The sequence below is a fragment of the Haemaphysalis longicornis genome, unplaced genomic scaffold (genome assembly GCF_048455015.1).
Source record: "Haemaphysalis longicornis isolate Haplotype H1 unplaced genomic scaffold, Haemaphysalis longicornis Haplotype H1 scaffold_4, whole genome shotgun sequence".
NCBI lineage: Eukaryota > Metazoa > Arthropoda > Arachnida > Ixodida > Ixodidae > Haemaphysalis > Haemaphysalis longicornis.
The window spans coordinates 111137019-111160794 of record NW_027526361.1 but is presented as its reverse complement, the minus strand read 5'-3'; the positions used below and the strand labels follow the sequence as shown (position 1 = coordinate 111160794).

Here is a 23776-nt window from a genome sequence, read left to right as displayed (position 1 = left end):
CCGGGTAATACCGCTAGTTGTTTTATAAACAACTTCACTTTACCACGTTACAATCTTTTCGTTTCCCATTTCCCATGCACGACCTGTTCGTATCATCTTCCCTGCAACTTAGATTACAGCATATTGATTGTCTTTTGGCGCAAGTTACTCCAACGCGCAAAATGGCGATATTTAACCCCACACTATTCGCAGAATATGAGTTTCCCTTGGGCGGGGCGCACCTTCTCTATTCGTGTGCGCCACGTGCACATGTCATGCTTCCGCACATGGTATCTTTTATACTACCGCGGTTAACGTACATCGGTAGCACGGAAGTAAAGCACTCTGCTCCTACTCTCGAAACCCTGGTTGAATTCGCACGCAAATTCAAACCCATATGCCTTCTTCATTTACACTTTACAGAGGCGGCCTAGTTTTCTTCCGGACCACGACGACGACAACAACGCCAGTTTGTATCACAGTGAGGCGCCTAAAATTTACGCCATACAATTACTGTAATAGCCTCACAATCAAAACATCCACATAATTTGTTTCCACAGGTGTTATCCCCAAACACGGACTGTATTTTTGGTGCGTTATTTGCTTTAGCTAATTATTATGAATAGGGAGCACTTGCTCGTGTTGATAACACGTTTATTTTCTTTCTTCGTTTAACTACCAACTGACACCCTTACCTAGTAGTACAGCGGCATTTGGAGCTTTAGCACGCAGTTCTCGGAGGAGGCGTGAAGAAATCGTAGTGCCACCGATTGCAATAGCACGCACATTCTTTAGGTCAAAGTGTTCTCCTTGCATTGCTTGAATAGTTTGAAGAATAGAAGTGGGATAAAGTAATAATAAGATGTCCTGAAATGGAAATGTTGACTTGAAACAACTCCTATACGCCACTGAAACAGGAAAAGTTTCATTCAACATTCAAAATATAACTGTGTGGCTTCACATTTGTAAGAGTTTTGGTGTTGTCAGTGCGAAAGCAGATAACTGAGTTAGATTTCTATGCCGACTGAAGCACCACATTTATCTGGATTGAACTTTCTCGGTTTTATTAAATAACTACGAGGAGAGTTGCCATCCGACGTTGGTAAAATTTACAAAGTAGATTTATTTGTAAACAAGTTACTCGTATTACCTAATTCCATGTGTTTTATCTCAGCCCAGCTTGTTCAAACTCCAGTTTTATGAACCGGATCTAGCCTTTCCATCTGATCTGGGCTTTTTATTGCTGCTCAAACATTTCGATAAGGAAGGGTTCTATATAGCACAACAAATTTTTACGTGTGTTTTTGCATTCATTCTTTAACTAAACCACGTTTACCTTTAAGATGTTCACTTTCTAAGATTTATTAAGGTTCACAGGTGTTTTTCTATGACCACATTCGCAGGGCTGAAACTCAACTACAATAAAAATGGGAGTTTGTATATTTTCGTAAATGTTACACAAAAGGGAGCAAACATTTTTGTAAGTGGCAATGAGGTACTCAGGATAACTGCGCAGTATCATTTCCGTTGATATATGTGGTTTGTATACAGCGCACAATGGCTGTACATAAACATTACTTGTTATGTTCTTGATCTACATGTGTAGTGATGGTAGTAATATAATAAAGATTTATCACATCTTTCGAGTGAGCAATATGCGTTCTGCGACGGTCAGAGGTGTTTCAAATTGAGGAGAGCCACTAGAATTAAATGTAATAAAAATTTCAGACCATTCTGTTGAAAAGAAACATATATCTTACAGCAAAATTGAAGCAACATAAACACAAATAACATATTTTGGTGTGAGTATTTCCTGAATCACAGTTTCTATATTATAAAAATGAAGGAAGCTCAGACTAATGCGTAAGGGTTGAAGTAGCGAAGACGTATGCAACAGTAGCGTTTTTACTGTTTTTTGCCTGACGGCGTTGTTTAAGCCTCGCCGCTGTACGAGGGACCCCAGCTGGATGGTAGTCTTCCTCTATCGCGCACAGTTACGCGCCGCACTTGGCCTCGCGGCCTTCCTAGCCTTCCTTCGTGGAGCGCGCTTATCGCTGCGGTGGCGGCCTCCTCGGTTTCCTCCGCCACGTCCCGCGCATGGGTTCCGCGCATGTTTCCTTTCCCTCCTAGCCAATCTCTTCCCTACCGCCCATATCTCCTCGCTATCGGGGCGTTGCTCCGTGCACGGCGCTTGCGGAAGGGCGTGTGGTTTGACCTCCAGCGCCCAAAGGGAAAATTGGTCACCCCAGGAAGACTGCCCGAGGTAGCGATGTGTAGCTTGCGCTACAATAAAGTTGCTTGTATTAAGGCGGAAGTTCCACGATTACCGACTTATAAGAAATCTGCCACTGTCCGAAATTCGGCAAGGGCAGAGCCGCCCGAGAGCTAATTCAGGCAATGCACGACAGAGTTACTCCGTAGTAACCTATCATTAATCGGAGCACTAGGTGAATACTCAAATGGAAGCTGTTTTGTTTAAACAGCACAGAGCTGGGTCTGACCATATCTTCAAATAGCACGCAAGAATAAAAACACCGATTAAATACATATGATCACCCACGCCAAATTTTGGCCGCATCGTCTTTCTCCTTGCAACAAAATTTCCAACCTCAAAGCGCATGTTGCTTGTTTTTAGTAACGCACATTCATTCATTCATTCATTCATTCATTCATTCATTCATTCATTCATTCATTCAGTCGTTCTAGACAACAAAGTATACAACTGCACGTGATTGATTGATTGATTGATTGATTGATTGATTGATTGATTGATTGATTGATTGATTGATTGATTGTAGGGTTTAACGCGCCGAAGCAACGCAGGCGATGAGGCGCGCCGTAGTGGAGGGATCCGGATTAATTTTGACCACCTGGAGATCTTTACCGCGCGCCGAAATCTCGTACACACGAACATTTTTGCTTTTCGCCTCCATCAGAAAAGCGACCGCCGTGGCATGGAATGGAACCCGCGACCTCGTGCTCAGCAGCGCAACGCCTTAGCCACTGAGCCACCGCGGCGGGTTACAACTGCACGTACAGGCGCCGTCATAAGTAATTGGAGCACGGGAGCTGTGGCCGAACTGTATCATAGCGCCGTGTACTTGCACCGGCGGTAAATGAAAGGACGAGAACATTCCTGCGCGCCTGCCGACGGCGATAGCCCATCTATACCTCTCAAACCAGTTTTTAAATCTGTCTTGAAGCATTGCTCGTAGCATAGTGCTCTCGGCGACGGCGCTGATAGCAGAGACGATTCTGGCAGCGTCTCTGGCGCACTTCCAGTTGCCGGAGAAGCGGCGCGCTGTCACAGCAATTTGCAGTGAGTTTTTCGTTCGAATATTTTTACGTGTGTACGCTATCAGCGCCATCGCCGAGACCAGTATGCTGCGAACAAAGCTTGAAGCCAGGTAAAAAAAAAGGGTTTGAGAAGTATAGATTGGCTATCGCCGTCGGCAGGCGCGCATGCGTGTTCTCGTCCTTTCATTTACCGCCGGTGCAGCTACACGGCGCTCCGATACAGATCGGCCACAGCTCCCGTGCTCCAATTACTTATGACGGCACCTGTACGTAACGGGTTGGTGGAACTGCGCTGAAGAGTCCAGGACATAAGACACTTGATCGGACAGTAAATTTTATTTTTCGTCAAGCTCTTAGGATAAGAGATGTAATTACTTTTTGATAACTGCCCTACTTCTGACACCGCACAATCTGTGCATATGGCAACATACTGAATGCAAAATTTCCGGGTCAAGTTCCTTGACGATGCACTACCTTGTTTTCTAAAAGCAGGGGCCAGATGTTTTCCTCAAATATTTGATTTAAGATTCCCAACGCGATCGTGTATTATGGTTAACGTAGTAAAATCGTCAGAGTACGTTCCCTGAAAATGAATATGACTGGGGCAATAATGACCTTCCCTGAAATGTTAGAATGGCTTCATCAGTAGCAAACGTAGAGTGGTCATAGTATTACCCGTGCGCGTGTAGTACTGTCGCAAAAACTAGACATTCAGACAACTGTTTCATGTCATTAGGAAATACCGCTCATTCCACAGCCGACAGGTACCAAGCAGCTTTTGTGTGCACGCCATCGGATATGGCACGAACAAAAATTGCTAGTGTATTCCGTCCTGAAAGAAACAACAGGATAGTGTCACGTAGGAAGCACTGAAATTTAAAATGAAACGTTTTAAGTATTTATGTTGCACGGTTGCTTCAAGGAACCCAATCTTTAAAACCCGGTTCCTGTACACTAGTGTATCTTCTATCGACTGCAGATGATACGCTCAAAAATAATAATGAACTGGTGAGTGTAAATTACCCGCTTTCTACAGGGCTATACCAGCAAAATTGGGGTAAACACAAGGAGCGGTCAAACAGTATAAGGCGGCTGAATTAAAAAAAAACAAGGGGCGCGGGAAAAGCGGAACCGGAAAGAGGGGTAGAAACATAGGCAGTGTCTTACGTAAAAGCATTGGCATGGCTTTTGTTCTCTAGTGAAGCAACGAAGCGACTACTAGGTTAACATTCGAGAGTATTAGCCAACAGCCGCATCCGATCGTTTCACGGAAAAAAATGGTCGTAGTGGCGGTATACTGTCGTGATCTTGAAAGCAACCGCAGTCGGCGCTGAGACAACTAAGTCTCAAACTCGCAAAAGAAACATAGCGATGGCACAACGTTTCTAGTGGCTTTGCGTGGATCGTCGTACATTTCTATTGAGTCGAACTCACTTCTGCAGGTCTTGTTTACGGCATTGTGGCATCACGGGAGCTTTCGCAGACGTATGTGCCTTGTGGTAACAATGCGTTTTTTTGTTAATTCACTTGTTTAACCAAAGTTGGTACTGTTATCTTATATGTTATTCCATTAACTCTAATATTCCTGTTTTCACATTGATGCCCTCTATGAGGTGCAACTTTGTCGTCAGATCTAGATTTACAACAGTTTAGCTAGAAGTAAATACAGCATCTCATTACCCTGGTTTCTTCACAATCCTGGTTTCTTCACAATGATTTGTAAAAAAAGCGAAAAGTAGTTTGAAGAGGCGGCCCTTTACATCAAACGTCAAGGGAGGTACACGAAGAGTTTTCCCATGACAGTGGCAAACTTAAGATCTAGAAAATATTCCGGTTCGTAGCACGTCTTGATGTGTGTCGTTTTGGCGAATATGAAGAGGCCCAAACTTTATTAGAAGTTATGAAGGCACTCTTTGCAGACATGAAGTGCCCGAGCATTGTCTTCGAAATAGAAAACAACAAACATGAAACAGGAGTGTTACCTTGTATTTTTGTGCTGCCATGAGCAGGCGGACGACGTTCATTGATGGCAGCAATACAATCATTGCGCCAAACATTTGCATTGTACAGAATAGCCAAGGGCCCATTGAATGCATTAAGGGCAGCGATGCTATGTAGACGCCTCTGTCCGTTACGGCGGGTATTTTGTACCTAAAATAAAATCGAAAACAGTAAGTCATTGCAGCACATGGAGTACGATGGTCTCGAGTTTTAAATTAGGTCCATTGAGCGCTATCGTGTTTTCGTATATACTCTATGAAGTTTAAATCTTTGTTGCTTCTAAAACCAGAAATATTTGCGTTGCACCCTTACACAGCTAGATCGTGAACTTATAGGTCTAGTCTTAACTCAGTAAAGGAGTGAGTGAGCAAACTTTATTTCGACGAGCTTCAGCCGCTCATGGTCAGGTGGTTGCACGGTAGAGAGCTTCCTATAGACCGGCAAGATCTGGTCCGCGCTGCCTACCCACTCCTTCTTCTCCGGGCTATGATGGACAGAACGGTCGCTGTTGGCCAGCTGGCCCACCACTTGTGCTCGCTCCGTGAAGTTAAGATTGAGGGTTAAAGATAGAGTTCTCTGTCCCTCCAATACAACGTGGTACAGTGTGTAAAGTTATGGGCAAAAATGAGAGGTAGCGGAGTAGGGGTAGGGTCTCATCCAGGCAAGCTAGGCATGTAAGACACGAATAGCTAGTAGCCAGGTGGGGGTGGAAGAGAGCTCAAAACACTCAAATCTTCCTTCGACGGACAGCTAAAAGGAAGTAGATGTAGTATTTTGAAGGTGGTTTGCATTATGATTTGTAAGCGGCAATCATCATTTTCGTATTTGCATAAATTTCAAGAAAAGCTTTAGTTGACCAAAGATATCCATTGTGCCCGTATAATAAATGCGTGGTGGACTGGATAACATTTAGATCAAACGCGCAATCCATCCTATTTCATTAATAATCACCTGAAAGCATTTTCATGTGTCAAGGGCACCCCCTGAGAGGAGATGAATCAAAGCCCCTGAAAAAAAATGAAACAAAACAACAAAGAAACGCCAAATTGAACGGCGCGCAAGGAGGGACCAGTCAGAGAACGCCGGCGCATAAACCCCGAGGCATCGTGGTCAAATATGGCAGCGCACTGTCCAGTCAATCAGAGAACGCCGCGCAGACCAGTGGCGTGATTACCATATATGGACATGAAAAGGCTAGGAGCCAATGAAAGTGCGCCGCGATTAAGCCCAGAGGGGTTAAAAGCCGGGCGCACAAAGAGAAGGGAGAGGCAAGAAACCAGAAGGCGGCAGGAGCACGTCAGCTTCAAGGAACGAGCCAGGAGGACGTGGCCAGGCCAACGACTATGCCTAGCCTGGGCGGGAGCGCGCCGACTTCGCATTTGCTGCGGCATCCTAGGCGCACCACGAACCTGTGTCTTCGTGGCCCCAGCTGCAGCGGTCGGGCACCTACAGCCAACGTCCACGCTCCGTCAACCTTCACTTCGACGGTCCCCAAGGGCTACATTCGTGCCGAGAACTACCTGGGGCCTCCAGCGGCAGCGGCTACCAGGGGATAGTCCCAGAGGAAACGTCAGGACGCGCGGAGCCCACGCCGTCCAAGGAAAGACCGAGCGCATCGAACGCTGGCATCGAAACAAGAAGAGGACGGCTACCACCTAGTCGCGGCCGTGCAACGGGTGCGACACGTCAGCGCCGACGACCGGGGTAGGCCAGTGCACTAGGGACGCAGTCGTAGGACACAACTCGGGAGTTGTTGTACAAAGGGAATTAACTCTGACTGGATTGAATGAGTGTATTTGGAACTATTGTGTAGAACTTTGTTGTAGATATTTTGGGGTTGGGGTGAATTGTATTTTGAGACATTTAGTTTGATGTTTGATGGTTATCGGGCGTTTGCAATTGATTTATTAAGCGGTTTGCTTTAGGGTTTTTTCAAGTGTGCATTAAATGTTTATTTTGTTAAACACGTCAACGGCTTTCTATCTGAGCTGGTCGAGACAACCTCACTATCCGTTCACGTGACAAGCATCGTGCGTCTAAAAACTAGAAAACAAGAGCTCTCCTGAATATATAGACCGTAAAACTGCTGCATCGAGCCCACGTGATCGGTTTAAATGCACATTATCAAAATTATGGTACCCGCTCTACGTTTACACGGGATGTAAACGTAGTATGAGCTATTGGAGCACGTTTATTATCGTAGTAGCAATAGCAGGGCCACGCCAGCAAAAAGCGGCTAGCGTATGTCTGTGGAGTTACAGAGGCCAGGTTCCTGAAGCGAGGACTAGGAGAAGATAACCGTAGTGTGATTTATGCAAGGGTAAGTGACGTAAAATGCGACAGGCAATCTGCCTGAGGCGGCGAGGGGTGACGTCAAGCAGGAGACTACTTCTGCATCGCTCTCGCCGCCGTAGTGGCTGGAGCTGCAGCGCCAGATGCTCAGGCGCGTTAGAAGGGGTCGCGTTACCGCACGTTCCTGTTGATAGTAAAGCGTAAAATGGACTGGGAAGAGACTGCAAGGCCGAGTAGGGGGCGTAGACGGATAGAGTAGGAACGATGGCAGTGGATGGCCAAGACAGCTCAACAATGACGGAGCGACAGGCAACCAGAGCTTACTGTATGAAAGCAAAGGTGAACACTGAGACTAAAAGAACGCAAAGCTTGGTTGGCATGGCGCGCTGAGGCCGCTGGTAAACAATGTGCAGAAAAACGCCAAGTTGAAGGCTTCTTGAGTTAGAATCAAAGCATGCGCGTGGGCCGATTCTCACGTTCGCGAGGCAAATGAATGCGAATCTAACGCATTCATAAATATTCAGGACTATATCTACAATTGATTCATTGTACGTTTTTGTATCCTTGTTGCTTGGTGTATTCATTACCACCTGCGTTGTCGTAAAGGGATTCTTACGTTGTCATTAGGGATTGCTAAATGGAATCCCTACTGTTGTAAAAGAGTGTGAGTTTGAATTGGTACTAGTCCGAATGGTGAGCCCACATAGCTTGTCACGATAAAAACCAGCTGCAGAATGAACGTCGGCTTTTATTTAAAATGGGGAAAAACTCTTTGCGCCTAGAATCACCTGCAAAATGTGAACACATTTGCAGCTGTTATTTGCGCGATTTAGGTGTAAGAATTTCCGACCGCCCGTTCGCAAACCTGGACATCCTATTTTTGCTTCAAAACGCCAAGAAGCGTGCTGTCTAAAAACTGTCAACAGTCGTTCATTCTGTTACGCGGTCTTGTAGGCGACTTACCCAAAACAGCATATTAAAGAGATGAAGTTTCGGTGAGTTATTAGAGCAGCCTTCGGGAGCCCAGTCGATCCGCTGGTGTAATATATGAATAGCACATCACCAGGATCCCGCGGCTCAGCAGCAGGGATCGGATGAGAAGTGCTCTTGAACGTCGAAAATTCCAGTGCACCGTCCATTGTTCCGAACACTACGAACCACTGCAAAAGACGTAATTGGCAGCATGTCTGAGCCATGTTATAGCCCAAATTCTCTGTTTCAAAACAAAAGAAAAAAACATTTTGTAAATCCGTTAGCCTGTTACATGTAAGCTAAATTAATTTGCTAGAAACCCACTTGAGGATTTCAAGAGACAACCGTGCTTATACCAGACACCTGTATTGACAAACATTTTTCCCTCTTTAGGCTAGTTTTGTACTTCAGTAGAAAACACCACGAATGTATTTTTCTGCCATACAGAACACTGCTGAAGGCACCGATTTAATTACTCTAAAGGTTGTTTTTTTTGACATCACAAAAGATGGCGTCAGATTTCACCGTATTGCCCAAAGCGAAAGGTGTGTCGTTCATTCGATCAGATAACGAATCTCCACCGGTCCGGAAAGGGCGACTTTAGTATTTTGCCGTATCTACCTAGCTGGTCGGGGCGCTAGAGCCGCGGGAGGAAGCCCAAAACTACGTTAAGTAGACCATTCTCACCGATCGGCACCTTTCTTTTTTCTCGCAATCGAAGGGGCCACAGCATGGGCGGTATAGTCAGCACGAGTTGAAACACGGCGGTCGCATGAACAGACGCACGTGACAGTGAAGGGTAAGTGGAGAGCGCCGCAGAAGCAGGAAACCTGGCGGAAACTTGAGACACTTTATCTCGCACTTGGGGGTATTAGTAATGCCGCTAAATTTCGGCGACAGCAAAAAAATAGAACAGCGCCCCACGTAGGCATCTCTCCTGACTCAGAGGTCACAATTTGTGCCGGCCACAGGAGGTACTACGTAGGTTCTAACAAGCAGCGTCTCAACAAAACCTGCCAAACCTCCCTTCAAATAGAACCAGCATAAAGTGTACTTTGATACCAGGTTACAAGACAGTGGTGTTCAACAAGCTCGCTGATGGGTTTGCGCGACAACTGTCCCTCAGTGCGCTGCCTGACTGATGGACTACGCCGTAGTCTGAAAACCTTGAAGCTCTAACAGCATTTGCAACAAACCAACGCGCGCTCAGCACCTCGAGGCTGTCAGACACCGCTGACAACTCCTCCAGCTGCTGATCCGTTTCGTGCCGGACCATTTTGCCCGAAGTCTCGGAACGTGTCAAGGATCGTATTTGCGGAAGAGTCGATGTCGACGACAGTGTAAACCATCTTTTAAAGCGAAGCTTGCTTAACCTCTCTTCCCCAATGGGTTTGTGCTCCTACTGCCACTGCTGCTGTAATTCCACTCACACACACCGATGAGCACGCAGCCCGGAATAACGCGCGCCAGCGCATGTTTTTGTTCAGCTCTCCGCCGCGGCGCAGCGTTCCAGAGTGTGTGCTTCCACATGCACGCGTAAAACCGACGTACTCGAGGAAACGATGTACGCCTGCGGCGGCATACGCCGCTGCCTTTACGCCGGCCGACGACGTCGGAGAGGGCAAGTAACCACATATCGCCGCAACGCGCGCGTAAACCAATGCGCCGCGCAGTGTGGCTCGACTACTTCGGACTCAGCTTTGTGGCTGCGAGTTCAGCTACATTTTAACTCAAATAAAGCAAATAATGCCTATTCTCACAAAAATACGTATATTTAATACACAAACAACTAAAACAGTTCTTGGGACATTAAAAAACGTTAAGGATTAGTATGCATACTTGGCAGGCACAAAACCCTTCCGCTACATTTGGTGTAAAACTGCCTTGCTCCTATAGTTACTCGTTGCTTCGCGTGTTTTGTCTGGTTGTTTGTCACCGTATTTTACAAATTACTTCGTTTTATCGCATAATGAATAGTGAAGTTAGCTTATTTATCAATTCACTGTCTTGTTATGCGACCTGACCGCCGATAACATCACCGCCAGTGGTGTACGTCAACACCGTACGCCCGAAAGTTTGGGTTTATGTCTGGCGCGCTCTCACTTGGGCGTAACGAGCGCGTACCAATGCATTCCGCGTGCGCCGGAGTACGCCGGTTCCTTACGAACTTACGCTGGTTTACGTCGTTACGCGAGTACGTCGGTTTTACGCGTGCGTGTGGTTGGGCCTTTACTGCAGGCAGGGGCGCGACAGCCCGGAGCTAGGATTCCCACAGCTGGGTTTCTAACAAAACCACCAGGTAACACACGCCTCCGGGTATTTCGGCCACCGCTGCCGTGGAGCCTTTCACAGTTTGTGTGTCGGAGGGCGGAGCTTGCGTTGGGACAGCGTGCCGGCCATTTATAAGCACGCCCCCACCAAATGTTTTTTCTATGCACTCGCCATCACTCACCATTCCCCAAAATCAACCACTATGCCCAAAGCAATAACGCTTGCATTAAAGCCACCCGGACTTTCGTTCTGGTTCAGGATGCCTGTATCTGGATATCTGGAAGCCTTCACTCTTTCACAACTTTAACCACAAGAACGCAGGGGCTACCATTCAGTCATGTGGGGCAGAGATGTTCTCTGCTCACTCACTTCCCAGGTAGGCAACAAGGAGTAGCTCAACAAAGAATAGGACGCCTAAGCTCTTTTTATGTTTCTCTTTTTCCAAGTGGCCTAACGCGAAATTTCGAGCTGTGCTTGAGCTTAAGTTCGAAGCCACTTGTGGCGTGTAATAAAAAATTGGGCCAGGTTCAATGCCATAAATACTTTTCACGCTCTGCAACAAAGAGAACAAATTTTTTATAAAATGCCTTTCTCTTGTGTTTGCACTCTCTAGAACGCAGTGAAATCCCTCATCTCGTTGTGTTCATTGATTTCATAATATTTCACGTGAATATTTATTAAGAACCACTACAAATGAAGCCGGCTGGCTAAATTTAATCGCCAATTTGTGCCGTACGGTAGTCAGTAGCAAAAAAAGGCAGCTGATAATTTGAAAATGGCGCACAGTACCTTCACGGATGTGAGTTCCCGGCATGCTTCCTTCGCTTTCTCCGCTTGGTGAACATCGCAGAAAACAATTGTCGGGCGCGTATTGGCAAACTGTCCTTGTATCTCCCCTGCGAGATGCGTAAACTTTTTAACTCATGCAAATATATTGGCGTATATGCAAATAAAGCCATACAATGTAATGCTATGTAATGCACTAGTGCAGCGGTGGCGTAGAGGTAGAGCATCCGCCTCGCGTGCAGAAGGTGCGTGGTTCGAAACCAGGTGCAGCACAATCCACGTGGATTGCACGGCACCTGATTTGCCCAGCGGTTAACAGACTGTAGGAAGAAAGGGCAAGCAGTAAGGCTATTAAATGTACTATGCGTCACCCGTACGAATTTTGGGACTACAGAAAAGACGTCGTATACAAGATTCCGTTCACATGTTGGCACCACTACGTCGGTAAAACGAGTAGATACGTAAATGTAAGTATTAAAGAATGTATGTCCAGCCTTAAAGGTCAGCGATACACGCATCTGGCTCCGCATAGTGCGCAGTCCTCAGCAAAGGCGAGCCGATGTGTGACCAAAAGGATGACACAGTTCCATCATCAAGATAGGACAGCAATTGAGATTGTGGACGCCTGGCAAATGTCGGAAATAAAGGGAACATGCTTAAGTCAATCTTCAGTAGCCTGTCCGATACCGAAATTAAGTTGTTAGACGACATGAGCTGATGTAAAGTGTAAAGTGCCTTTTTCGTGTGTTTGCGTGTATGGCGTGTTAAGTACTCATTTGATCATGCGCGGGTGTTGTCAAATAAGGTATATATTTCGTGTGCGATGAATAAAACTCCAGTTGCTAGTCTTTGCTGGTCTTCATGTCTTTATTGTTCAGTCGTCGTTTTTTTTTGCGCTCAAGTTACAGTCAATAATTATCACGAACAAGCCACGTTTGAGCGTTAATCCAACCAGTAACGGCCGAAGAAGAAAATGCTTTAAAAAAATGCAAGGGACAAAGCACCTAGTTAGGATCAGATAACATCAGACCTCTTGCAGGATGGCAGGCAAATTGTACTAGAAAAACAGGCAAACGTGTATAAGCAATGCCTACTGAGTGCGAGTGTACCGGAATCTTGGAAGAACGCGAACATTATCCTAATACATATGAAAGGTGACATGAAAGACTTGAAAAATTACAGGCCGGTCAGCCTAATGTCAGTCGTCTACAAGCTACTGACAAAGGTAATCGTTAAGAGAATTTCTGCCACCTTAGATTTCAGTCCAGCTAAAGAGCAAGCAGGGTTTCGTGAAGTCTATTCAACAATAGACCATATTCACACTATCAATCAGGTGATAGAGAAGTGCGCGGAGTATACTCAACCCCTACATATAGCCTTCATAGATTATGTCAATACATTTGACTCGGTCGATACCTGAACAGTTAGTTTGAAAACAAAGAGCGAAAACAAAGGGCCACATTTTGAAAACAAAGAGCGCGTTCGCAACCATAGTTTCAGAGTGACTTATTTAGATGGATAAACCATAAAAATGACCTCAGGTTTGACGAATTTCATGAAAATAAACCGGTTAAAATGGGTTAAAAGAATGACTTGGTACGTGGAAATAAGAAATCTTTACCTACCGGAAATGAAGGGTTTCGAGAAAACCGGTCTGCCATCGACAATATCCTTGCTCTACTGGCGTCCCTAGACGAAGGATCACACCACGGACACATACGAACAGTCGTTTATCTAGATATAAAGTAGGCGTTTTATTCGGTCTCTCGTACAGCCAATCTAGAGTCCCTTGCTTCGGTTGGTCTTGGTGGGAGGCTGTATGCATGAATTTCCGGCTACGACGAGAGCTTTTTATAAGCTGACCGGAAGGCTTTACTTCGTGTCACAGTATAAAAAATGGAGTATCTCAAGGAGCGGTTTTGACTCCTGCGTTATTTCACATTACACTAATCAACCTAAAGCATGTCCGTCCTCTTGGCGTCAAGGTCATTTGCATTTAGAGTGCAGCACGTTCACGTCTAAATACACAACAGAGGCTCCAGAAAGCTAAAAAAATGTATCTGTATACCTTGCACCCAAGGGTGTTCGCCTCTCATTTAAGCAAAGCGTTTTCACGTCATTTACCTGCAAGAGGGTGACTCGGCTCCCATTAATTCGAGGGGGTCGTTGCCTGCACTATATGCGCACTCACAGATACCTTAGGACAACCATGAATCAAAACCTCTCCTGTGCCCCTGGGCTCAGAGATTACGTACTCACAGTTCCGTGGCGGCGAAAGTCATTGGGTGCCTTCCCGGAAGTCAATGGGGCACAGTGACTGTGAATCGATCGTGCTACTCTGCAAGGTTTATGTCAATGACTTGCTGCATTACAGCCTGCCTGTTTTGCAGTGGCTGGCGACGACAACCAAAGAGCCGCTTGATTGGGCAAGAAATGATTGTCTGCGCACCTGCCTTGGCCTTCCTAGGGGGTCTTCATTTGCTCGTACAGTTGTGGAAACTGGTTTCTTGCCATTAGATGTTCTTCGACTGCAGGAGACATTAACAATATACCGGAGGTATCGATTGCACACAACCACGAATGTTTTGACCGGTGTTGTACAGTTCAACGAAAGTTCCAGATTCGCCGAAATGATAAACTCAATTAACATATCTGTACCATCCCAAGCACGACCACCCATGCACTATGATTTTCCCCCTGGACTCTCTCACCTGTGCGCATAATACTCAGCATATTTGGTGTCAATTCAAAGCAAATTCTCCTTCATCTTTGCCTCCTTTAACTCGTGCTTGCCCACATCAGTGGTCGCTATTGACATATGGCCCATATTTTTACGGACGGTTCATCTACACCTCACAGTAGGTCATCTCTTGTCTACGTTTCCCCAACCTGCCAAGCGCTGTCCTACCGCCTTGAACGTGCAACCTCCTTCACATCGGCCGAGTTTTAAGCAATTAAGCAAGCCCTCCGCTACATTATTCGTCACCCACCAGCAAAATGGGCTATTTTCACAGATTCGAAGACAACGCTGAAAACCGTACGGCATGCCGGTAGCTTCAGTATTAACGACCATGTATCCCGTGACGTCACCTACCTGCACCATCTAGTCTACGTCGCCGGCATCGTGTGATCGTACAATAGATCACTGCACATTGTGGCATTCTCGGGAACGAGAAGCCAGATGAGGGGGTTTGCAGAAGCCTACAACTGCATTTTTTAAAGAAAATGTTCTTTACAAAGCCCGCGGCCGCAGCGCTAGCGAAGCAGCTTGCCTTAAAGGAACGAAACGGCTCCTGGTCTTTACCCGAAACTCATCATCCCTTTCAGTACCGTATAGACTCTGACCTGAGAATGAGGCCCCCCGAGAGAATCCCACGCCGACTTGAGACGCGTTACCATCGATTGGGCCTCAACGCAGCACTTACGAACTTCTACCTACGTCGTCTCGGTCTTATTGTGATAATTGTTGTTTGCCAGAAACTGTTGAATACATCGTATTAGAGCGACGGCATACAGCCAGGAACAAAACCACCTCGCCAAGAAGATTGACTGCCTCAAGAACGAACTTATATCATTAAAAGCTCTTCTTGGACCATGGCTACCTCCACCATCCAAGCGAAAATTATTACATGCAGATTATCCACACGACATCGGCGTGGCAGAGACAATGTAGAACTATACATCATCATCCTATGAGACCACCATGACTTTGACGCAACCCACGAAGCACTCTTTGTTGCCTTGATTTTTACCAATTCTTTTCCTCCTTCTCTGTCGGCCTGCTTCCTTTACGGCCTTTATTCCCTACACCCCATGCCGACAGAGCAGCAATAAGGCAAATACATAACAGCAGAACTCTGGTTTCTTCTAATAAAGAGCTTTCTCTGTCTCTCTCTCTCTCTCTCTACTATGGGTCCACAGTTTCCATAGTCCTCCATAGGGAGAGAATAAAATATCTATAAGGAAGCGCGTCAGACAAGGTGTCACGATCTCTGCAATGTTATCCACAGCATGTTTGCAAGAGGTATTTAGCACATTGTATTGAAAAGAGGTGGGCGTAATGCAAAGCAGAGACGTCTGCTGGCATGTGTTCGCCTACAAACTACTCTGTGGGGATTGGGGGAATTGAACAATGGCCGTAAAGGAAGCAGGGCGACAGACACAGTGACAACGTAAGAACAACTGGCTGAGGCGAAACTCACAGACGAGTGGAGGAAAAAATTGTTAATTTGGTTCGAATACATGCAGCTTTCCAAAAATCTGTCAACGAGTACGACAGAATTTATACGACAGTACAGAACAAATAATTTAGAGGTACTCATGAATTTTACGAGGAGTAAAAGGGAAGGAACGTTACAGTGGGGCAGGTTGAACATGTTTTTGCAGTAAGATTCAGCGCAACCCATGATAACAAACGAATAGCTGCACGCGCCTTCTGAGCAGGTGGAAATCTTTGTAACTTCAGTGTTGCTGATGATGCCTTGCTAATTACCTCGTGGGACCAATTGTAAAGCATAATTAGCGCACTGGACAAACTGAGTAGAATTGTAGGGCTGAAAATTATTATGCAGAAAACTAAAGTAATGCTAAATAGCCTCGCGAGAGCAAAGCGGTTTGAGATAGGTGGCGAGGCAGTGGAAGTGGTGAGCGAATATATTTACTTTTGCCATGCAGTGACCCCGAATTCCCACCATGCGGCAGAGATAGTTACAACGTTAAAATTGCGTAGAGTGCATTCAGCCGGCATTCTCAGATAATGAATGGCAGCATACCATTGTCCTTGAAGAGGAACGTGTATAACCGCTGCATCTCACCGGTACTCGCGTACGGGGCAGAAACTTGAACGCTCACTAAAAGGGTTCAACTTAAACTGAGGACTACTCAGCGAGAAATGGAACAAAAGATGATAGGTGTAACGTTAAGAGACAAGAAGAGAGCGGAGTGGGTCAGGAAACAAACGCGTGTTAAGGACATATTAGTAGAAATTACGAAGAATAATTGGGTGTGGGCAGGGCATGTAATGCGAAGGCAAGATAACCATTGGTCAAAAATGATAACAGAGTGGATCCTAAGAGAAGGCAATTGTGGCGGGGGGCAGCACAACGTTAAGTGGGCAGATGAGATTCATAAATTAACTTCAGATATGTTTTTCCCTGTGCACAAGGAGCTGTATATAAAATGTCGTCAAAATCAAATACTATGTCGAAGAAACAAGCATGTCTGACCTCTCGTGAAAACAACCATTGAAATTTGAATTCACCATTTGTTTCGTTGTTGACTTTTGCGCCGTGCTTGAATTCGGTTCATATAGGCGCGTACTCAGATAATACTCCTGAAAGGGAGCCTCGTGAAGATAGGAGTTCATTAGAATGCACAAGTCCACTTGTCAGGCCTTTTTTTACTCTATGTCATGCTTTACTGGAAAGAGTATATGCCTCACCCTACGAGTTTTCATTTCGGTGAAGCCGCTATTAGGGGTGAGATGTTTGAGTGGCGCCCCCTGGCTCTTATGTCGGCTTAAGGAATCGCGCCGCTGTCGTCTGCTACACCCGCGCCGCTGCACTCACGCCGCTGTCGCCCGCTTGTGAAGGACAGCAGGGCCTGTGCTAGAACCAGCCCACTTTGATTCTCTAGTGCATTAAAAAGCGCATTTCTAGTAATTCAGGTATTTTGCCAACTTTTGACACCTCTAAATAATTTCAAGCTGTATCTCACACAAGTTTGCAGCACACGAGGTGTGAGAGACCAAATTTCTTCAGAGCATTAGTCAGATAATCGTGTATAACTCGTCCTTTCTAGCTTAAGCTTATTCGCGAGGATCAGAGCTCAGAGCTCCTCGATAAGTATTCGAAATGAGGAGGCTCCCCTACAGTATTTTTAGGTGTTCTTATAAAGACTCAACAGTCAAATGCTAAGCACCAAGCAGCGGGCACGTACACGGGCATAGCACAGCAGGAAATAAAACGGCTGTCTTCTGTTTCTTTCCTTGTAGTTGGCTTGTATCGGATGAATGTTTTTTCTGTGCCCAACGGATTATTTTTCTGCAGCGTCACGAACGCCTCATTAGAATGTTTGGGGATGTTTGGGAGGCTCACAAAATTCGTGTGGATATTATCTTCAGGCTGTAAGACATACAGTACTTTCTTCACAAATTGGCTTTCGTTATGGCTGCGTGCTAGAACGTGCACGCAGGACGTTCTAGTGCTGCGTGCACTGGAACGTGCCCCAGTGTATGCATGCCCCAGTGTATGCCCCAGTGTATGTTGTTTATTCAGATACAAATGCAATGGTGAGATTTGTGCTACGCCCCGCGAAACGGCGCAGACAACTTTGTTCACAGTACTCGAAGGCAGCTTTTGTGACCCGAATTTCTATTGTTACCATCGTACGTTGTTATGTCAAAGAAGCTCTTTATTGTTTCCAACCGCTTCAGGCGTAAAGAACAAATCCTGGCCTACTCGGGATGACGTTCGATGAATTGAAAAAAATTATTCTTACTCTCTTGTCCTGGAGTGAGGAGTGAGAGCCACTAACCAGCTCGATTTTACTGTGAAATAAAGTTTTTTGCTCCTCCTGCTTTCCCCCTCTTGAGTGCAGTTTTACTTTACCGCATATCTGAATATTGGGAACATATCGCTCTAAGACATGTACAGAAATATCCCTCCATGTATGACCAAACAGTGGTACTGTATTTTTACCGTACATATTACTCGTTTTGCTCAATAAAACCCTATACTGGTTAGGACCAGCACGCGCCTATGCACAGAGTAGGTTATTCGGAACTCAACCTACATTTTTGCGCCCCATAGGGCATGTCGGCATACTTCCATGCCATGACAACGTAAAGTGATATGATATAATACTTTCGAGCGTTGGGCAAGGTTGCAAAAACTGTTTTACCTTACATACGGTTACCGATAATCGTAATGCCTTCAGCGAAAGCCGACAGCCCATAACGCATGAAATTTGGTTTCGTCTTGCACTTTCGTGGTTGTCGGCCATTAGCCTGTTTTCTTTGTTCGAAAGATTGCGGAATACAGAAGCCGACTCCTAGCTCCGACTCTTCGCGCACCGCACAAGACCGGCTTCGGCAGGAACGGGCGACGCCGGCAATGTTTCTTTCGTAGCGGTATCCAAAACTATACTTTAAATCACTCCCTCACCTAGTGAATGCGATTTTAAGTCTTTTATTGCTATATAAAGTTGCGCATACACAAAATATGGTGCGGACAAGCATCAAAGGACAAACGGCCGCAAAGAAGCAGCTAAGAGCGCAAGCACGATTGAAGCAGACGACAAATGCTAGAATACCTAAACCGAATTCACGGAGGCGCGCTTCGCAGCGCCGCCCGTGGTCGCGCTCACCGCCAATACTACTCGGTGCCGCTCTGGGGCTCCTCCTCGCAAACTCCCACACCTCTTTCACAACTGTTATTGCTCTCGCCACCTCTGATGGGTCTTTCACAAATTGTGCGATCGGAACACAACGGCGGTGGTGCCGTTATCAGACGGTTGCGGATAATTCACAAAGCCGCGAATAAGCGTAAAAATGACCAGAAAGCCGCCGCTGTCGAATATCTAGCCGCCGTCGCTGCCGCCTCAAATTCTACCTGGCCATCTAGGGCGAATCTTTCCCTGTTGAAGGGCAAGGCTGGAATGCCAGCGTGAGCCTACAATTCTTCTTCAGCTTGATAGGCTAACCGAGAGTCAACTTCCGGTGTATTTCATTCCAAAGTATGCGGCCATTACCGATTTCGGCTTGATGTGTGCACGGGTTCGGGGTGGAAGGAGAGGGGGTGCACGCCCAGCTGGGCTTCATGCCGCTACCGATGACAAAATCGTTGTTCTCGTGGGATATTTAAACTTGCAAGTCTCGTGGCTCAATGTGATCTGTCTGCTGTCCTCCCTAATGCAACGGTTTGCGTCTGGGTTGGTGTGTTACACAAACAGTAAGATGCCTGCGACGCGGAGGGAAACGGACAGCCACATGTTTGTCCGGTCCGCTGGAATAAAGCTCGAGACCTTCCATGTTTTATTCGCTATGGCACGGATGCATGTTGTTAGATCGGGGAAAGAAGAGCGGGAATTGAAAAAAGGTCGGCCTTAACAGAAGCGCGAACGTGCGCGAAAACAGCGGAAAGCCGCAGCATCAAATTCTACCTCGTAGAGTAGCGGCAAATTCCTTTTCGGATTAACAGCACCTTGCCCGCTTTAGAATGCCGACGCGAGCCTGTATACTCGTTCTGCTTAAAGGTCTTTCAGAGCGACATTTTCGACGGTTTATTTCACTTTTTAGGCACGCGCATGAACGGCTGCCTGTTTATGCGCGCATGGGTTGGGAGTTGACTGAGGTGGGAAGAAGGGGGCCTGCAAGCGCTCTATAGGTTTCATGCCCTTCCAGATGACATCTGTTGTGCTGGCGGGAGGTTTAAACGTGGATGTGAAACGGCCCAATGTGACCTGTCCGGCATCTTACGTGGTTGAGGGGAGGAGATTGGTTTGTCAAAGAGATATTAGGATGCTTACGACGCAAGAAAGAAACAGACAGCTCCATGTTTGTCTGCTAGAATAAAGCTCGTGTCCTTCGATTTTATTTCAGCCAATTGGCTAGAAAGCACGCTCATTCGAAAATTATAAACAACCGTATTTTGTTTCGAGCACTCCGTTGACTTCGTAAAGATTTGCAAGTTTTTCTTCTTCACACAGCGGACGGGCACGAATTTTTTTCTCTCCAGCAGTGATTACGTGGCCGGCCCCCGTACGTTCTGATCGCGTCAAAGTAATTAATAGAGATAAAGTTGATTTGACAGTACAGCACTATAATTGAAATTCCTTTTCACTACATCTCGAGTTAATTAACTGTACAGCCGGCTTGTGGAGGCCCTTGAATTCATTCAGGATTCGTCGAGAAAAAAAAACAAATTTGTGTCTGACAAGGACACGTCGGATATACTTAAATACATGCGGCTGTTCTATCTGCCATTGGCCAGCATGAATTGGCTTGGCCTCGCTTTAGGCATGCAGCAAAGATTGGTTATTTAGGAGCGCTGTACAGAACGCCCGCAATAGAGCACACGCCTTGTTATGTGCAGGGAAGTGTAAGTATTTCATCACAAAGTTTAGGCTATCTAGTACGAGCGTGGTTGAAACCTGGGTTACTGTTGGTGAACTGCGCAACAAAAAATCCAGAGAAGCATGAACGTCCATCACTCGTAACTTGGCTGCTACATCAATTACGCTGGCTGAACATTTTAATATCTTGTCCCCTCCACTGGAAAAGCAATGCATGCGCATTGTCAACCCGCTAACTAGCTGCAGTCGATATCGAAATTAGCTTTCCTTCATTCTGTACCCAAGAAGACGTGTGCTGTGCCTTGTCCTGTTTCAAAAAATACAAAACAGCAGAAAATGTGGGTTTTGGTTGCAGTTCTCTGCAGGAATTTTGACCGTGTGAAGCATGTATCACTCGCTATAATCAGCAGTATTGTTGATACAGAACCTGTGCTGTTGCTCTAAAAACGGCCCTTGTCATGCCGTTGCAATAAAAATGGCTAAAAGTATTGAGTTATGATCAAATGGGGAACTTCCGTCCTTCCTAATTTTGTCCTTATTTTAGAAAAACCCGTCCGAGCAGTGAGGCTGGGTTTTCTTGATGCGCATGGTGTGATTTCGCAAAACCAATTGGATTTTTTCCGAGGGGCATAACATAAAAAGTTTTAGAGGAACATTCTGATCTTCTTAACAATGCTTTAGAGCATAAACAGTTTGCTGTGCCATGTTTTGGGATGCATCGAAGGCATTCAATTCCACCAATAACTCTGTTTTATTCGATAGACTGTTACAGTATAGATTCAGATGACCGTTTCTATCATTTTTTAACGTTATACATGCATAACCATTCTGAAATTGCTTTGTTGGGTTCGGTTAAATGCAACCTACAGCCTTTGGGTTTAGGCGTCTTGCTCTTATTTTCTTTAAACATGTGTTAGCGAGCTCAGTCATTCCTAAGCTCGTTGCTGAGTTTTACAGTATCCGCATGACGCCGTACGTGTGTCCAAACATAATAACTACAGACTAGCAACACAGGAGGAGGAATAAACTTTATTCGACTGAGGAGCAGGTAGGCGGGCGGGGTCCTTAGTCTAGGAATCTGTTGGTTCTACCCGACGTCTTTGCCCGTTGTGTCAGCCATAGCTGCCTATTCAGGTTAGAGCTGGCAAGCTTATCCTCCCACTGCTCGCAGTCCGGATTTTTCTGGCCCTCTCTAAAAGATGATATAGAGTGTCGCGTTGGCCTTAGTTTTTTCGAAGGGGGAATAATGTGGGTTGCATGGCATGCAGTCTCGCTGGCTGTGGGAACCCGTTTGTTTGTTTGTAGTCGATGGAAGTTCACTTCTTTGCCTTTAAACAGCGGGCAGCTCCTGGCGGGTAAGTGCGTCGGAATATCCTGTAGTTTTGCGTTATGTAGCTTAAAGTAGTGAGACGGTTATATGCCCGGTCGTCATCCTCCAACGCTGCCCGGTTAGCAAGACCTCGGCAGAACGCATGGGCTTCTTGATTGCCATGGAGTAACAAATCGGCAGGCGTCCAAATTATTGATAGGTTTCTTTTGGTGGATTCTGGGGTAGAACCTGCATTGATCTTTGGGGAATTTTTCCCGCCACGTACGTACGACAAGCGGCTTCGGAGTCGGTGATGATGATACTGGCTTGAGTGTACGCAATGACTAAGGCGATCTCTGCCTGTTTCACTTTGAGGGTCTTGAACCGATTTAGACCTATGCTCGTGATGAGAGCAGTGGGAGTGGCGATAATTTCAGTTTTGGGGTTCGCGATTGTGTAGTGCACTTCATATCTGTGTACCGTGGTGATAGATCCTCATAGTTTGTCGAGGGCTTGGGCTCTAGCTTGTCTTCTCCTTACACAGTGTTGTGGGTTCATGTTCCGTAAAAGTGTGGATACTCGCAGCATTGACCGAATGCCCATTTACATGTCCGACGTCATTTAAATGGTCTGTAGGAGTGCGAAGCCTAGGCGTTGGAGTACGTGGAATCCAGGGGTGGGGTGGGCGAGAGGAGTAATGGCTAGGCATGTTTTCTGCGCGGTGAGGTGGACTTCAGTTAATTCTCCTAGAGCGTTATATAATCCAAGTTCTAGCAGTCAAGCTGTTGTACATTTCGGCTAGGCTAAGGCTTCTATGTACGCTTTGCGGATAATTGTTTTTATCTTCAAATTTTGTCGTACCTTAAGGTTGGCGTAGGAAGGGAGGTAGGTTATTCGAGAGGCAACAAACGCTTCGACCAAACGTAGGAATACCTCCAGCATGACTGTATGCAAGCAATGCGATGCTTCAGCGATAATGTATTTGAGATATACAACAATAAGTCGCACCTAATTTGTTTTCATAATCCAGTTAAGCTTATTCTTCCCCAAGTTACAAGTTACTTGTGATTGCGTCCAGTGCTACTGTGCACCTGCTACAGTTGTGTCTACTGTAAATTACTTTGGATTATTATTTATTTCGATATATGTTGGAAGAGCCGTTCAGCATATGTATGTCACGAATTCGGAAAGATTGCTTGTCTCAAATTTGTCATGAAAGCCTGATGCCCATTAAACGTGCGTAAAGAAATATCTTGCGTTTGCTTAGGCTTTTTTGCGGCCCGGTATTCGCAGCTTTTATTTGTGCAGCACCTTCTGAAAAACCAAGATCGACTGCCAGTAGAAATCGATACGTACATCCGTAATGTATTGTTTATCAAACGAGTCGCATGTAGATGTCTTTGGGTTGTTACGCATGTCTGATTTTGCTTTGCTGCTTAGTCAGACAGTAGTGCGGAAGGATATACGGTGAAGTATATTCGTAACATTCCACACTGTAGACAAATAAACGCGACCTTTGCTTACGCGATCCTTTTGTCACACAGAGGGTATGTGCTAGGTATGCTGAGCGGTGGCGCACTTTTTATGTAACTTCTTTTCTTAACTTCCCTTCGAACTGTTTTCGTTCAGTAGCCATGCTGAAATTAGAGCCGCTGTTTTTGAACTCGATGGTTAACGTGTACGCTTTCGAATATATTTTGTTATACATTTTCGCTACTCCGTCTTTTCTTCATCGTCCTCATCTTTTTATTTTTTCCTTGATTTGTTTTTGGTCCTTTTTCTTCATTACGTCATAGG

At 45.8% G+C, this 23776-nt stretch overlaps 1 protein-coding gene across 1 annotated transcript in view; it reads right to left on the bottom strand.

Annotated features, from left to right (window-relative positions):
- LOC144179265 (uncharacterized) overlaps positions 1-23776 on the bottom strand; it is a 54234-nt gene that overhangs the window by 16874 nt on the left and 13584 nt on the right. The window contains exons 4-7 of the mRNA XM_077707555.1: positions 11602-11708; positions 8533-8729; positions 5259-5427; positions 675-846 (exon numbers count right to left, since the gene is read on the bottom strand). Of these exons, the coding sequence (XP_077563681.1) occupies positions 675-846; positions 5259-5427; positions 8533-8729; positions 11602-11708 (645 nt within the window). The remainder of the gene's footprint in view (positions 1-674; positions 847-5258; positions 5428-8532; positions 8730-11601; positions 11709-23776) is intronic.